The 15,848-nt window shown below is 40.6% G+C and overlaps 1 protein-coding gene across 3 annotated transcripts in view; it reads left to right on the forward strand.

Moving 5' to 3' along the window:
* The window catches only part of LOC129855243 (glypican-5-like), a 149,761-nt gene that overhangs the window by 64,790 nt on the left and 69,123 nt on the right, over nt 1-15,848 (forward strand). For 2 of the 3 annotated variants that reach the window (XM_055922675.1, XM_055922676.1), the window contains one exon: nt 1,447-1,567. In XM_055922675.1, the coding sequence (XP_055778650.1) occupies nt 1,447-1,567 (121 nt within the window). Of the gene's footprint in view, nt 1-1,446; nt 1,568-15,848 lie in introns of those variants that run through there. The other variant, XM_055922677.1, reaches the window with a different exon arrangement.

Genomic DNA, 15,848 nt, shown 5'->3' on the forward strand with positions numbered 1-15,848 from the left:
GGCTCGGGTCAGAGGTGACCAAGAACCCAATGATCACTCTGACAGAGCTCCAGAGTTCCTCTGTGAAGATGGGAGAACCTACCAGAAGGACAACCATCTCTGCAGCACTCCACCAATCAGGCCTTTAAGGTAGAGTGGCTAGACAGAAGCCACTCCTCAGTAAAAGGCACATGATAGCCTGCTTGGAGTTTGCCAAAAGGGACCTAAAGGACTCTGACCATGAGACAAGATTCTCTAGTCTGATGAAACCAAGATTCAACTCTTTGGCCTGAATGCCAAGAATTACATCTGAAGGAAACCTTGCACTAACCCTACGGTGATGCATGGTGGTGGCAGCATCATGCTGTGGGGATGTTTTTCAGCGGAAGGGACTGGGAGACTAGTCAGGATCAAGGGAAAGATTAAGGGAGCAAAGTACACAGAGATCCTTGATGAAAACCTGCTCCAGAGTGCTCCAGACCTCAGACTGGGGTGAAGGTTCACCTTCCAACAGAACAACGAACCTAAGCACACAGCCAAGACAATGCAAGAGTGGCTTCGGGACAAGTCTCTGAATGTCCTTGAGTGACCCAGCCAGAGCCCGGACCTGATCCCGATCGAACATCTCTGGAGAGAGCTGAAAATTGCTGTGCAGCAATGCTCCCCATCCAACCTAACAGAGCTTGAGAGGATCTGCAGAGAAGAATGGGAGAAACTACCCAAATACAGGTGTGCCAAGCTTGTAGCATCATACCCAAGAAGACTCGAGGCTGTAATTGCTGCCAAAGGTGCTTCAACAAAGTACTGAGTAAAGGTTCTGAATATGTGATATTTCAGTTTTACATTTTTGATACATTTGCAAAAAAATATACAATAACTGTTTTTGCTTTGTCATTATAGGGTATTGTGTGTAGATTGCTGAGGGAAAAAATCAATTTAATCAATTTTAGAATAAGGCTGTAATGTAATAAAATGTGGAAAAAGTCAGAATGCACTGGATGTCAGTGAAGAAGGCCGTCTAAATTCCATGGATCCCTGTGGGATTCCTGGGTCAGACAGCACAACTCACCACTCCAGGCCAGCTTCCCGGCAGAGCTGGGCTCTGAGGCTGAATCACACAGCTCATTGTGCTCCGCAGTTCTTTTGATGAGAGAATTTTTTAAAAAGGGCATAGTTAATCACTTTAAATCAGGCTAGAGGAATGGCTATCTGTGTAAGCAGGTTCAGGGGTGGGTGGACGGATCTCACGACATGCAGACCACAGTGCTGAGCAGAATTATTTGCCATTGTTTTAAATGGCTAGTGAGCTCGGCCATTCAAACTCGAAAGTCATTACCTGTGCACTCTCTCACACAAATACTTTCATGTGTTACTTTCATCAACAATACATCAATATTTCAAGTCATTGTGCAACATAATTGTTTGTATTAAACTCTCCATTCTCTCTCCCATCTCTTCCCTCCTCAGTTATGTGGGCCGTGTTGTGGGTAACGGCCTTCAGGCCCAGAAAAACAACCCAGAGATCAAGGTCCGCAGCATCGACCCCATCCTGGTGGGAGCTAGAGACAGACTAGAACATTTCAAACGGGTATGTCTCACTACCCCTGTTTCTCCTTCCCTTTGACATGTGACTGTAAACTTGACCACGGATGACACCAACATGTCAGTTACCTACCATTCTGATACTTCTTCTGCAAACTTAATCATATTCCTATTTCAGCTTTGGACAGAAATGTTGTATGAGGACAAATGTTGGAGTTGCATTCAGGGCAATTATCTGCAGGCATATGGATCTATCGCACATCTCTAGTATGCAAACAGCTGTGTGTCTCAGGGCCATGCCTGTGGCACTATATTATCAAAGATACTGGTAACTAGCCCAAGATATCACATTGGCATTGTTTCCAATGGGAGCAAATGAAGCATAGTGGGCAGAACAAGCAAGGAGTTGGGCAAGGCATGTGTTTCCATATTTACGTTGGGGAACACTTTTCTGTAAATTGTGTGTGTGAAATAACTAAATTCGTCATTGCACTCCTTCTAAACGACAAAGGGTCAAGTCTATAAAGTGCACTCTGTTCGTAACAGATTTTAGTTTGGGGAAAAGATTGAATTGAGATCAACTGTTTCATCGAAGAAAATTAGCAGAATGTCAGCCAAGTTTAATCTAACTCAATTTTCTCACACTTCCGCCACTGGACTTCCTCACATTGCAATATTTGGTGGTGAGTGGAAGTTCCATACAGATGCTTCAGATTTATACATCCTGTGAGACAACTGGCTCCTTCTTCTGTCTGTGATATTATGTTGGTTGATGTCTCTGAGTTAACATTGGACCTAGGCCTACTGTACTGTTCTGGGTTCTGATGAGTCAGTGGAGTGGACAGGACCTTTGTGTCTGGTCACACGCTCTCATCCGGGCCCATGGCACTGGGATGAACCAGGTCAGAGGTCACAGATGGCGTGTCGTCACTGAAATGGTGACTGTAATGCCTCCAGGGATAGCTGCTCCCCATCATGTGAAAGAGGGATTAAGAGGTGATGGATAGGCGGACCGATGTATGCAGAGTGACACACCCATGGTAAAGGGAATAGGGGAGTTCACATCCTTTCCACTTAGATGCTGTTCACACCAGTCATGGTAAATAGATTTGTGTGTTATTAGAAATTGTTTTATGTCTTTTTTATTGCTCTGTGCTCGGTACAAATCACGCCATTGGAGGGGATTCAGACGTGCGGACTGAGAGGACTGAGAGAGAGGAACAGCCATCCAACTAGCTCAAAAGCCTGTTGACATGCCAGACAAATCTGACCAAACTGTCCTTGTGGACCCATCACAGATACTTAGATAGATATTAAATCAGCCAGTTGCACCCCTCAACCGCTCAGGCATTCACTGAGACATTCACTATGAGAATGGAACAAAATAACCCACCAATGCATCATAGATAAAGGACCTCAATGCAAAGCATCATAGATCATGGAGGAGGAGGCTGTGGGGTCAGCGAGGCAGGAAGGAGGGGTCACACAGTGTTCTGTATGTTTTATTCAGCCAGTTATTCTAATCCTGTCTGGCTGCGACCTCCTCCCTCCTCCCCCTTCCTCTGCTGTGTTTGTCTCTTGGGTAATTGGTGGTGTCTCGGGGGCCTGGCCTTGTGCAAACAGCCCTGTCCCTCTGATAGATGCAGTGTGAACCCAGTGCTCTTAATGGCTAGATGCCCACGGAAGCGCCAGCGATTTCACGGGCTGTAAAAATCTGTCCCTCAGCGACATGAGGATAGACATTGCATAGGAGTTGCATTATGTCTGTTTCATAATATGTTTTCCGCTTATGTCATTCCCTACACCTCGAAGTCTAGGAGTTCAAATAATGTTTTAGCTGTTGACCAAGGTGAGTGCTTAGAGCTGGAGGTGGGTCCTTCAATCTGCTGCATCATTCCACATATACCCAGTAGATACACTTACAGACTAACAGAGTATTGTTTTAGGTCAACAACCTGAGGAACAGTGGACACGTCAGCAGATACAGAGGAGACACAAGGAGCATTGAAGCCAGATTCTTGTTATGTAAATGTCCTTTAACCTAAATGTTCCTTGAGCTAGAAGCCAAAACAAATGTTCCCCTCAGCCTCTCTAGAGAGGCTTTATGCAGACTGCAGAGTCAGAGGCGCTCAGGGAATAGTCCCTCCTTGCCTGGCTGGTCTGCCAGGAGCTCTGTTCTAACCTTTGTGGGGCTGAACAGTTACCAGTAGGGCTGTGACAATGCCAGTATCGCAAAAAACATTTAATGGAAAAAATTTAAACACGAGGTTGACCAAACTTTTTAGTCCTTTAAATACCTGTATGTAAAATATTGTGTGCTATAGTTTGGAAAATAAATGTGACTCTGGATGACAACATAATGATGCTTGTTTCCAACATTAGGGCTGTTTTCCTTAAGAAGTTATATCCACTTCGTGCTTTGTTTCCCTGCCACGTTACTAACGAGTATCGCGATACTGGTATCGTCCCGGATCTAGCTACCAGACCCGCTGAGTCCTGTTGTGCTGTGTTTGTGTCTCTCCCCCAAACTCCACCCACTGTCTCTCTCTGTCACTCTCTCTCGCTCTCTCTGGTACTATATTTTTCTGTATACTTTATTTTCATTGAACATTCGTTTTCCTTTCTCTCGTTAACCGTTGTCTGGTCTATCACTCAGAGTTATGGTATTGTCTCGCTTTGTTAGAAGTGTCCTAACAGGGCTCTATGTGCCCAAAATCTTTATCTAAAGTTGGTCACACAGTGTTATACCGATAAAGGTTTTAATCTTTAGCCAACATTATTCACAATTACTATATTCTGTTTGAGTCAATTCTTAATAAATTAGGTTATCTGGAGCCAGTTTGAAGCAGAGTATACCCTGTGAAGCCATCAGATCACCTCCCATGCTTGGTGTGAGAGCAAGGATTCCCCTGTTATCACCCCAGACTAATTCGATAAGCAATGACCATGTCGGCTGTTAGCGGGAAGTTCTAAAAAGAGGCATACTTGGTGTCCAGACCATTGTTCCAGCTGTTTCTGGGAGGGGATCGGGGAGAGAGAGAGGAGAGGCACACAGCTCATCTGGCCCTCTGGGAGCCATTTAACTTCTGTCTCTTATTACTTCATTAAAAGCAGACGTGACTGGGTTTGTTTCTGTGGGCCGGCCCAGCCTGGCCCAAACAGAGCAGGCAGTCTCTTCAAAGCAGCCAGAGGCTGGGAACATCTATCAGAGAGGTGGGAAGGGGAGTGGAAACCTAAGGAGTCAATTTAAACACTTTGAGGTGGCTAAGAGCTCAACGTGAGAGAGAAAAGTGATTTACAGGATTACATGTGTTTTATGGCCACTGTACCTGAGGGGAGAGAGAACGTTCACAACGTTCACAGCCAGTGCCAGTGTGCTTGTTTTTCTAACCCTGACTGGGACCCTGCTCGCCTCTATAACTAACAAATCACACGCAAGAGATTAGATTAAGATTGTTAGATTTTCCCCATGTGTACTAAAGTTAATTTGAAAGGGAGGAATCTTCAACCCCAAAGAAGGATCTTATTTGATTTCCTGAAGAAGGCATTAACCTTCCTTTTTGGAGTTTATTTCAAATGCCCTCTACTTTGAAATAATAAAGAATCTTCCATGGATTTCAGAAAGCCTGAATTTATTTGCTGTGATAGCTGCTCTGGTGAGGTCGAAGTCGAGGCCTGATCTGGCTGACATTGCTTTGGTTCCCTTTGACCCGGTCTGGACCAGAATCATGTTCTGAATAATACAGGAAATACACTGTGGGTTTTCACAACATTGCAGCATCTGTATTAAAAGATTAGCTATGTTGGCCTAGCCATGTGTCTATCATAGTACAGCAAAAGATCTTGAGATAACAACATGTAGAAAGAAAGAGAGAAGAGAGAGAGAAAGAAAGAGCTTCGCAAAACAAATACGAGAAAATTCTGCAGTTGAAATCAGTTCCTGACTGTTTATCCCAGTTGGTGGGTCAATTAATCATGTGGAATTAGCATCATGGAAAAGCACACTCAGCAAATTGAGGTTGAGGCTCACTACTTTTACACAGTTATTTTTTCTATGATAATTTATGCATGAGATTTATCTTCTACGATCAAGTAATGTGCACGCTCCCCGTGCCCTGTAGGTTTTCTCATTAAAAATGATTTATGTATCATCTTTTAGTTATTAAGATTTATAAGATATATGTATTTTTGTGCATGACAATATTTCCTTTTTTTGTCTGTTTAAATATTACTGACTAGCCATGAGACTGGGGGTGTAACGGTTCACCAAACCCAGGGTTCTGTATGTACAGTATCAGACCTCAGGATAAGACCCAGATGCAGACAGTTCGAATCACAGATGTTTATTAACAAAACGGGGCAGGCAGACGACAGGTCAAGGGCAGGCAGAGGTTGGTAATCCAGGGCAGTGTCAGACAGGTACAGAATAGCAGGCAGGCTCAGGGTCCGGACAGGCAGAGGTCAGTAATCCAGGGCAGTGTCAGACAGGTACAGAATAGCAGGCAGGCTCAGGGTCAGGACAGGCAGAGGTCAGTAATCCAGGGCAGTGTCAGACAGGTACAGAATAGCAGGCAGGGTCAGGGTCCGGACAGGCAGAGGTCAGTAATCCAGGGCAGTGTCAGACAGGTACAGAATAGCAGGCAGGCTCAGGGTCAGGACAGGCAGAGGTCAGTAATCCAGGGCAGTGTCAGACAGGTACAGAATAGCAGGCAGGCTCAGGGTCAGGACAGGCAGAGGTCAGTAATCCAGGGCAGTGTCAGACAGGTACAGAATAGCAGGCAGGCTCAGGGTCAGGACAGGCAGAGGTCAGTAATCCAGGGCAGTGTCAGACAGGTACAGAATAGCAGGCAGGCTCAGGGTCAGGGCAGGTGAAACAGATCAGGGTGTGACATACAGTGTCTTCAGAAAGTGTTCCTTGACTTTTTCCACTTTATGTTGTGTTACAGCCTGAATTTCAAATGGAATTAATTCCAATTTTTTTTTGTCACTGGCCCACCCCCATAATGTGAAAGTGGAATTATGTTTTTCAAAATGTTTACAAATTAATTTAAAATGAAAAGCTGAAATGTCTTGAGTCAATAAGTTCAGGAGTCAAAATGTGCTTAACAACTCACATAATAAGTTGCATGGACTCACTCTCTGTGTGCAATATTAGTGTTTAACATGTATTTTTGAATGGCTACCTCATCTCTGTAAGGTCCTTAGGTCGAGCAGTGAATTTCAAACACAGATTCACACCACAAAGACCAAAGAGGTTTTCCAATGCCTTGCAAAGAAGGGCATCTATTGGTAGATGGGTAAAAATGTTTTAAAGCAGACTTTGAATATCCCTTTGAGCATGGTGAAGTTATTAATTACACTTTGGATGGTGTATCAATACACCCTGTCACTACAAAGATATAGGCATCCTTCCTAACTCAGTTGCTGGGGAGGAAGCAAACCACTCAGGGATTTCACCATGAGGCCAATGGTGACTTTAAAACATTTACAAGGTTTAATGGCTGTGATAGGAGAAAACTGAGAATGGATCAACAACATTGTAGTTACTCCACAATACTAACCTAACTGACAGAAAGAAAAGAAGGAAGCATGTATGGAATAAAATATTTTTAAAGAATGCATCCTGTATGCAAAAAGGCACTAAAGTAATACTGCAAATAATGTGGCAGAGCAATTCACTTTTTGTTCTGAATACAAAGTGTTATGTTTGGGGAAAATCCATTACAACACATTATTGAGTATCACTCTCCATATTTTCAAGCATAGTGGTGGCAGCATCATGTTATGTGTATGCGTGTAATCGTTAAGGACTGGGGAGTTTTTCAGGATAAGAAATAAATGGAATGGAGCTAAGACAAGGAAACATCCTAGAGGAAAACCTGGTTCAGTCGGCTTTCCACCGAACAACTGGGAGATGAATTCACCTTTCAGCAGGACAATAACCTAAATAAGGCCACATCTACACTGGAGTTGCTTACCAGGAAGACAGTGAGTGGCCGAGTCACAGTTTTGGCTTAAATCTACCTGAAAATCTATGGCAAGACCTGAAAATGGTTGTCTAGCATTGATCAACACCTAATTTAACAGAGCTTCAAGAATTTTGAAAAGAATAATGGGCAAATGTTGCACAATCCAGCTGTGGAAAGCTCTTTGAGACTTACCCAGAAAGACGCTGCCAAAGGTGTTTCTACAAAGTATTGACTCAGGGGTGTGAATACTTTTGCAAATGAGATATTTCTGTATTTCATTTTTAATAATTTAGCAGACATTTTTGCAGACATGTTTTCACTTTGTCATTATGGGGTATTGTGTGTAGATGGCTGAGGATTTTTATTTATTTAATCAATTTTGAATTCACGCTGTAACACAACAAAATGTGGAATAAGTCAAGAGGTATTAATACTTACTTGCTGCTTTTTGGGGTCACAGTTCAATTCGGTTTCGGTACCGCACGAAAATGTAATGCCATTCACAATGCTCCTGGCATTGTCTGATGCTGCGTTTTGAACCATGTAGGAGGTGGGAATTTACCAGTTGTGAAGTCGGAAATACCAGTCGGATGCATTCATGAGATTTGAACTCATTGAGAAACGCTGATTGGCTAATGGCCAACAAGCTGCCTCAACCATAAACTAAATGTACAGCTATCATGCTTGTTAACACATTATAGAGTTCAGAAAGCACATTAATAGATTACTTTTTATAATGTTTTGTTGTTGCATTTAACTACCGGAAATGACATTTCCTTAGTAGGTGACATCAGAGGTCACCATGTGGGAGAAGTGGGTGCTAAGGATGATAGACGAGTTTCCCAGTAGTAATTACCAGTTGGGGGGCCGTTCAAGTGGATTCCCACTTCTACCTTGGTTACGAATGCACCATGACACTGCCTCCTTCAGTGTCAGGTGTGCACTTGTTACTCTGTAGCACGGTACATCTCCCACTCTGTGGTAATGTGATTGGCTGTCACTGTGAAAGTAAGCACAACACAGGGTGCATTGGCCAATTCATTGAACATTTTGGCTTTGGCTTGCTTATATAGAGTGGGTACTAACTGTTTGCTGAAATGGGTGCAAGAGGGAAGTTTGTAAAGTGGCTCGAGAACTTTCACGAGGGGCTGCCTGAAACCCCCTATTCTCAATCACCGAGAACGGGCACATATACATGACTGTAAACCAATGACTGTAAAAAAATATAAACATAGCCTTATTATCACTCTTGTAATTTATTTGGCCCGGTCAGAATCAGCTGATCGAATGCGGAGTGGTAGACAATGTGTTGTTGTTTCTTTGTGTTTCCGTCTTGCGCCGGTATACTGGGGTGATGTTGGCGTAAATCGTACAGCACTAGTTCCTGGCTGCGCCTCCCAAAAGGACAGTTTGAAATACTCCAGTTAAGATTTTAATTTTGATTAACATGTGCATAGGCTTGGGTTGTTTTAACGGAATAGCCTGAAATGTTTTTTCCAGCTCAGATTTATTCAAGAGGTATAGGCCAGCGTAGTCATAACCCATAGGCCTATTGTTTTTTTTATATTAATTCGGGTACACAGTGAGGACCATTTAGTAAGAATACGTGTACCGTTACACCCCTACGTGTGACCCATGAGTCTTAAATACCTACATATGTGAGTCTGCCAACACACACACGCACACACATACAATAAGTTAGAATAAAAGCCCCCACAAGAGAGCTTTCTCAGTAATTCTTCATGAACAGACTAGCAGAGGTTTTAATGAGCTAACACTATTGTTATGAAGAGAATCCATCCTCCAAAAAAGCATATTAAGAAGCAATCACAGACACAGGAAGCCAATTAATGGTACTGTAAAGGCTTAATGTTCTCCAGACACACACATATAGATGGGTATAATCACCATATAGATGTGTACAATCACACACACACACACACACACACACACACACACACACACACACACACACACACACACACACACACACACACACACACACACACACACACACACACACACACACACACACACACACAATGTGTGATGCTGTCATGCAATTAGAACGTTTGATGCTGATGTGATTCTATGTGAACACACAGCGCAGTGTAAAATACATGCCTGCCTGCTCATGTGTTATTACAAGGCCTAGTACAGGCCTAGTACTAGTACCAATTGTCCCAGTGGGTATCATACAATATTCATTTGAAAGGAGACATTAAACATGTAATTATAATAAAACCAGAAGATTATGATATGGAGAGAGGTAAAGTTTGAGCAAGAAAATATGAAACTAGAGAAAAGGCAAAAGCATGAAAAGATAGGTATAGAGCGATTGAAATAGTATAATGAAATAGTTGCATATCCCAGAGCCAGTGTATTGCTGTGGGCCGGGTATGAGAGGGCTTTCAATGTTGTTCAGATGATGGATATACTTTTATAATGAATTACACGTCTTATTTATTTTTTGTCCTATCATGGGGAACTACATTTTTTAAATAAATTATATCTAATTATTTATTATCCTATTTTAATGGTACGGTCCATGGCCCTATACCCTAGACACCCACATGAATGGCCCAGATACTAAGGAGAAGTCCCTAACTGTTTTATGTGCATGCTGTATGCGGTCTGTATGCAGCCAAAATGAGGTCAGGGACCAAGAGCAGCACTGCCCCCTCAAGATTCTGAGCCTGCTTGGCAGGGTTGGTCCTGCAAAGCCAAAGCCCCCTAAAGGGAGAGCATAATAAACAAGGAAATTCTCAAAGCTGCTAATGAGAACCTTGATGACCTTGTACCTAGCCGGTGGGGATTCCGGTGGGGTGCCCCCACCCAGGCAGTGGCAGTGCTGGCAACACTAGCTGCAGTAACCCATGGGGAGGGGGTCACACTCGGACATTCAGAGAGGGGGTATATTATTGTGGCCCTGGTGGCACGAAACCAATCGGACTGCATGGAGATGCTTGGGAACATGGTCAAAATGGATGACCGTATTGTGGGTGTTTCAGGAAGAAGGTGTACATTTGACCTCCATCATCTAGGATGTGACAATGGTAAATAAATCTATACATTTATGCTCATTTTTTGAGCGGTCTTGCAGGCCTTCTCATGCAGCTGCAGCTGCAAGTACATTTGTAAATCATGACCCATCTTGAGTTGGGCTCTGGGATGGTGCAATTGTTGAGAGGGTGAGCTTATGGTTGTGTGGGGGTAAGGGCTGAATGTGTGTGGGTGTATGTGTGTATCCCACAACTGTTGCGAAGGAAGAAGTAAAAGATGTTAGGGACTATAGAGGATGATTCACAGCAATAAGTAATAAAAATCGAGGTGAGGGCGATGGAAATGCATTTGGCAATGGATCTGCTTCGGTTCAGTGGATGGTGCTGTGTGCACTTTTCGAAGGATGGATCCCAGTCGGTCCGGGGCTGTGCGATGCGGGGGGTCGGGGGTGGTCTGCCGGGCATTGGGATGACAACCCAACTCGAGATGGGGGCTTTTGGCGGGTGGAATAGTGGGGACCAATTGGAGGTTTGCTTAGTGGAGATGCAAATGTCATGGTACAACTATATAGACACTCAATCATTATGTTACTTTTTAATAGGACGTTTACAAACATATATTTTGATAAAAATAATTGAAAGGTGTGTCTCATTATGGTAAGTGGTGAAATAAGTATAGCCAGTTACAATTGTAATGGCTTAGCAGATAATAAGAAAAGACGATCAGTATTTACCTGGCTAAAAGAGAAGGATTATAATATCTACTGTTTACAGGAAACCCATTCAACAGTTTTAGATGAAGTTTTGTGGAAAAGGAACTGGGGGGGGCGAAATATATTTCTCCCATGGGCAAAGAAATTCAAAAGGGGTGATGGTTTTAATTAATAATAACTTTGATCCAAATGTGCAACTTGTCCAAACAGATCGTCAAGGTAGATGGATTATTTTAAATATGTTATTGGACAATAAACATATATGGCTTATTAACCTATACAGTCCGAATAATGATGATCCAAGCTTCTTTGACAATATATATAAGAATGTATCAACTCTACAGGCAACACTAGACTCTATTATTATAGTGGGAGATTTTAATACGATCTTAAATACCTCTATGGACCGGAAAGGAAATCACACTACAAACTATCACCCTCAGGCACTTAAGGAAATCAGGAATGTCATGGATATATTGGAATTAGTGGATATATGGAGACTTAAATACCCTGATCTAGTGAGATATACATGGCGGAGGCTTAATCAAGCTAGTCGCCTTGACTACTTTCTTATATCATTCTCTCTGGCACCAAAAGTTAAAAAGTGTTTGATAGGGGACAGAATGCGGTCGGACCATCACATAATTGGCATATATATTACTCTTACAGAATTTCCACGTGGGCGAGGATATTGGAAATTTAATGAAAGCCTACTAGATGATAAATTGTTTAGAACTAGGACAGAAGAATTTATAACTGACTTTTTTAGACATAACATAGGTACAGCAGATCCCCATATTGTATGGGACACTTTTAAGTGTGCCTTTAGAGGCCATGCAATTCAGTACTCATCTATAAAACAAAAGCAATTTCGATCAAAAGAGTCCATATTAACAAAGGAAATTGAAGGACTAACAGTACAGTTAGATAACAATAAAAACGGTACCATAGAGGCACAGAATAAGTTAGAGGAAAAACAAAAAGAAATGGAGGAACTTATTCAAGAAAGATCCAGTGTAATATATTACAAAAATAAAGCGAACTGGATGGAATATGGGGAAAAATGCACCAAATTCTTTTTCAATCTTCAATATAGAAATGCTACCAAAAAAAACGTATTAAAACTTGTTACAAATGATGGAGTCACGCATGATTCACCAAATTATATTTTGAAAGAGGAAGTAAAGTACTTTAAGAATATATTTTCGTTTCAGGCTCCTCCATCTCCACTAACTGAAACTAATTGTATGGTATTTTTCCCTAATAATAATGTAAAATTAACATCTGTACAGAAAGACTCATGTGAAGGCCTAATTACAGAGGAGGAACTACTTGATGCAATTGGGGCCTTTAAGGATGGGAAAACTCCAGGACTGGATGGCATACCAGTGGAAGTATACAAACATTTTTTTGATATACTCAAAGGACCATTATTAGCTTGTTTTAACCACTCCTATATAAATGATAGATTATCAGACACGCAACAAGAAGGTGTGATATCATTATTACTGAAACAGGACCCAAGTTGTATATATAAAGATCCAGTCCATTTAAAAAATTGGAGACCTCTTACACTTCAGTGTTGTGATGCAAAAATCCTAGCAAAATGCTTGGCGCATAGAATAAAAAAAGTTTTGTCAGATATTATTCATCCTAATCAGACAGGTTTTTTACATGGACGATACATTGGAGATAATATAAGGCAAGTACTGGAAACAATAGAACACTATGAAATATCGGGGACACCAGGCCTGGTTTTCATAGCTGATTTTGAAAAGGCTTTTGATAAAGTACGACTGGAGTTTATATATAAATGCCTAGAATATTTCAATTTTGGGGAATCTCTTATAAAATGGGTAAAAAGTATGTATAGTAACCCTAGGTGTAAAATAGTAAATAATGGCTACATCTCAGAAAGTTTTAAACTATCTAGAGGAGTAAAACAAGGTTGTCCACTATCGGCATATCTATTTATTATTGCCATCGAAATGTTAGCTGTTAAAATTAGATCAAACATTAATATTAAGGGATTAGAAATCCAGGGCCTAAAAACTAAGGTGTCATTGTACGCTGATGATTCATGTTTTCTTTTAAAACCACAACTAGAATCTCTCCACGGCCTCTTAGAGGATCTAGATACATTTGCTATCCTCTCTGGATTAAAACCAAATTATGATAAATGTACCATATTACGTATTGGATCACTAAAAAATACACATTTTACATTGCCATGTAGTTTACCAATTAAATGGTCTGACGGTGATGTGGACATACTCGGTATACAAATCCCAAAAGAAAGAAATGATCTCACTCCAATAAATTTTTATAGAAAGTTAGCAAATATAGATAAGATCTTGCTACCATGGAAAGGAAAATACCTGTCTATTTGTGGGAAAATCACCCTGATTAACTCTTTAATCATATCACAGTTTACCTATTTGCTTATGGTTTTGCCTACACCTAGTGACCTGCTTTTTAAATTATATGAACAAAAAATATTCAATTTTATTTGGAACGGCAAGCCAGATAAAATTAAAAGGGACTATTTATATAACGAATATGAATTCGGAGGGCAGAAATTATTAAATATTAAAGCATTAGACCTCTCACTAAAGGCATCAGTCATACAAAAGTTATACTTAAATCCAAACTGGTTCTCTAGTAGATTGGTACGAATGTCTCATCCTATGTTCAAGAAGGGCCTTTTTCCCTTTATTCAGATTACACCTGCTCACTTTCGGTTGCTTGAAAAGGAAATAATCTCCAAAATATCTTTATTTTTTAAACAAGCCTTAGAAAGTTGGTTGCAATTTCAGTTTAATCCACCTGAAAGGACGGAACAAATAGTACAACAAATCTTGTGGTTAAATTCAAATATAGTAATTGATAAAAAAACTGTATTTATCGAAGAAATGTTTAAAAAAGGTATAATTTTTGTGAATGATATCATAAATAGGACTGGTGGAGTAATGTCACACATGCAGCTAACACAGACATATGGAAATGTCTGCTCTACCCAAAATTACAACCAATTAATTGCAGCATTACCACAAAAATGGAAGAGGCAGGTGGAAGGGGATAAAAGTAAGGAACTTGTATGTCGGCCTTATATTAAAGAACATAAATGGTTAAAGAAAAGTGTGATAAATAAAAACATATACCAATTTCATTTAAGGACCAAAAAACTTACAGCTGTGCCATATAAATTGCAAAATAGTTGGGAAGAGATTTTCGATGTACCCATTCCATGGCACATGGTTTATGAATTGATACGCAAAACAACGCCGGATTCAAAACTTCGAATTTTTCAATTTAAATTATTGTACAAAATTCTTGCAACTAATAGAATGTTATATATATGGGGGATACAATCTTCTCAGCTCTGTAGATTCTGCTGTGAGGAGGCAGAGTCATTAGACCATTTATTTTGGTATTGTCCGCATGTAGCTCGTTTTTGGTCACAGGTCCAGGAATGGTTGAAGAATTGCAACATTTGCGTAGAACTAACGCTACAGATAGCAATACTGGGGGATTTGAAAAGCCATAGTCAATCAATCAATAATATAATAATTATTTTAGCAAAAATGTTTATTTTTAATTTACAATCCGTGGAAGCTATGAGAATAGGAAGTTTCAAATCTTTTGTGAAGCATCACAGCACAGTTGAAAAATATATGGCAAATAAAAATCCGAAATGGATGATGTTGGAAGATAGATGGGAAAGGTTGAGTGGAGCTGAAGGGTGGGACTAATAACAAGATAAACAATGTAGGGCATACGGGATCTGTGAAATGTGTATAGGTGCGGAGCTATTGTGAAATAGCACAGTTACAAGTGGAAATCAAACTGGATGGACAACAGGAATAGAGGAAGGACTAAGAACAAACAAGAGAGAACTATTATAAAGTAGACTGTGTCTGTAAAATGTGTATAAGATGTATAAATTGAAGGTAAAAACAGAAATGTTTATCAGTTTACTCCAATTGGGGGATCGGTGGTAGGGTTTGCAGGGAATAATAATAAAGGTATACTCTTTTAAAAAAGTATGTATGTCTATGTAGGTATGTGTATGTATATATGTGTATATGTATGCATACGTGAATGGATATATATATTTACCCCCAAAAATATGGGGGATTGGAAATGATGCAGACAATTACATTGGAAGCAACATTCTTTCCGCAATATTAAGCTGATCCACCCCCCCCCCCCCCCCAAAAAAAAAAAAAAAAAAAAGGTATAGAGCGATTGAATAGGGAATTTGTAGGCCTATACGATTGCAATGACACCTCATTCAGTGTTCAGACTGCCTAAGAAGATCCAGGTCTTTTGTGTTTTCCAGACCTTTTCAATGACACTACAAGACAATACAATATGCTCACATTCAGATTTTCGGAGTGATTTCCAACAGAGCAGTACAAATGAATATAATATTCGAAAAATACAATCACTTGTTAGTCAGTGTAACATATGAATGTAGCCACATACAGTACCAGTCAAAAGTTTGGACACACCTACTCATTCTACAATGTACAATAATAGTGAAGACATCAAAGCTATGAAACAACACATATGGAATCATGTAGTAACCAAAGAAGTGTTAAACAAATCAAAATATTTTGTATATTTGAGATTCTTCAAAG

Source organism: Salvelinus fontinalis, chromosome 5 (genome assembly GCF_029448725.1).
Source record: "Salvelinus fontinalis isolate EN_2023a chromosome 5, ASM2944872v1, whole genome shotgun sequence".
NCBI lineage: Eukaryota > Metazoa > Chordata > Actinopteri > Salmoniformes > Salmonidae > Salvelinus > Salvelinus fontinalis.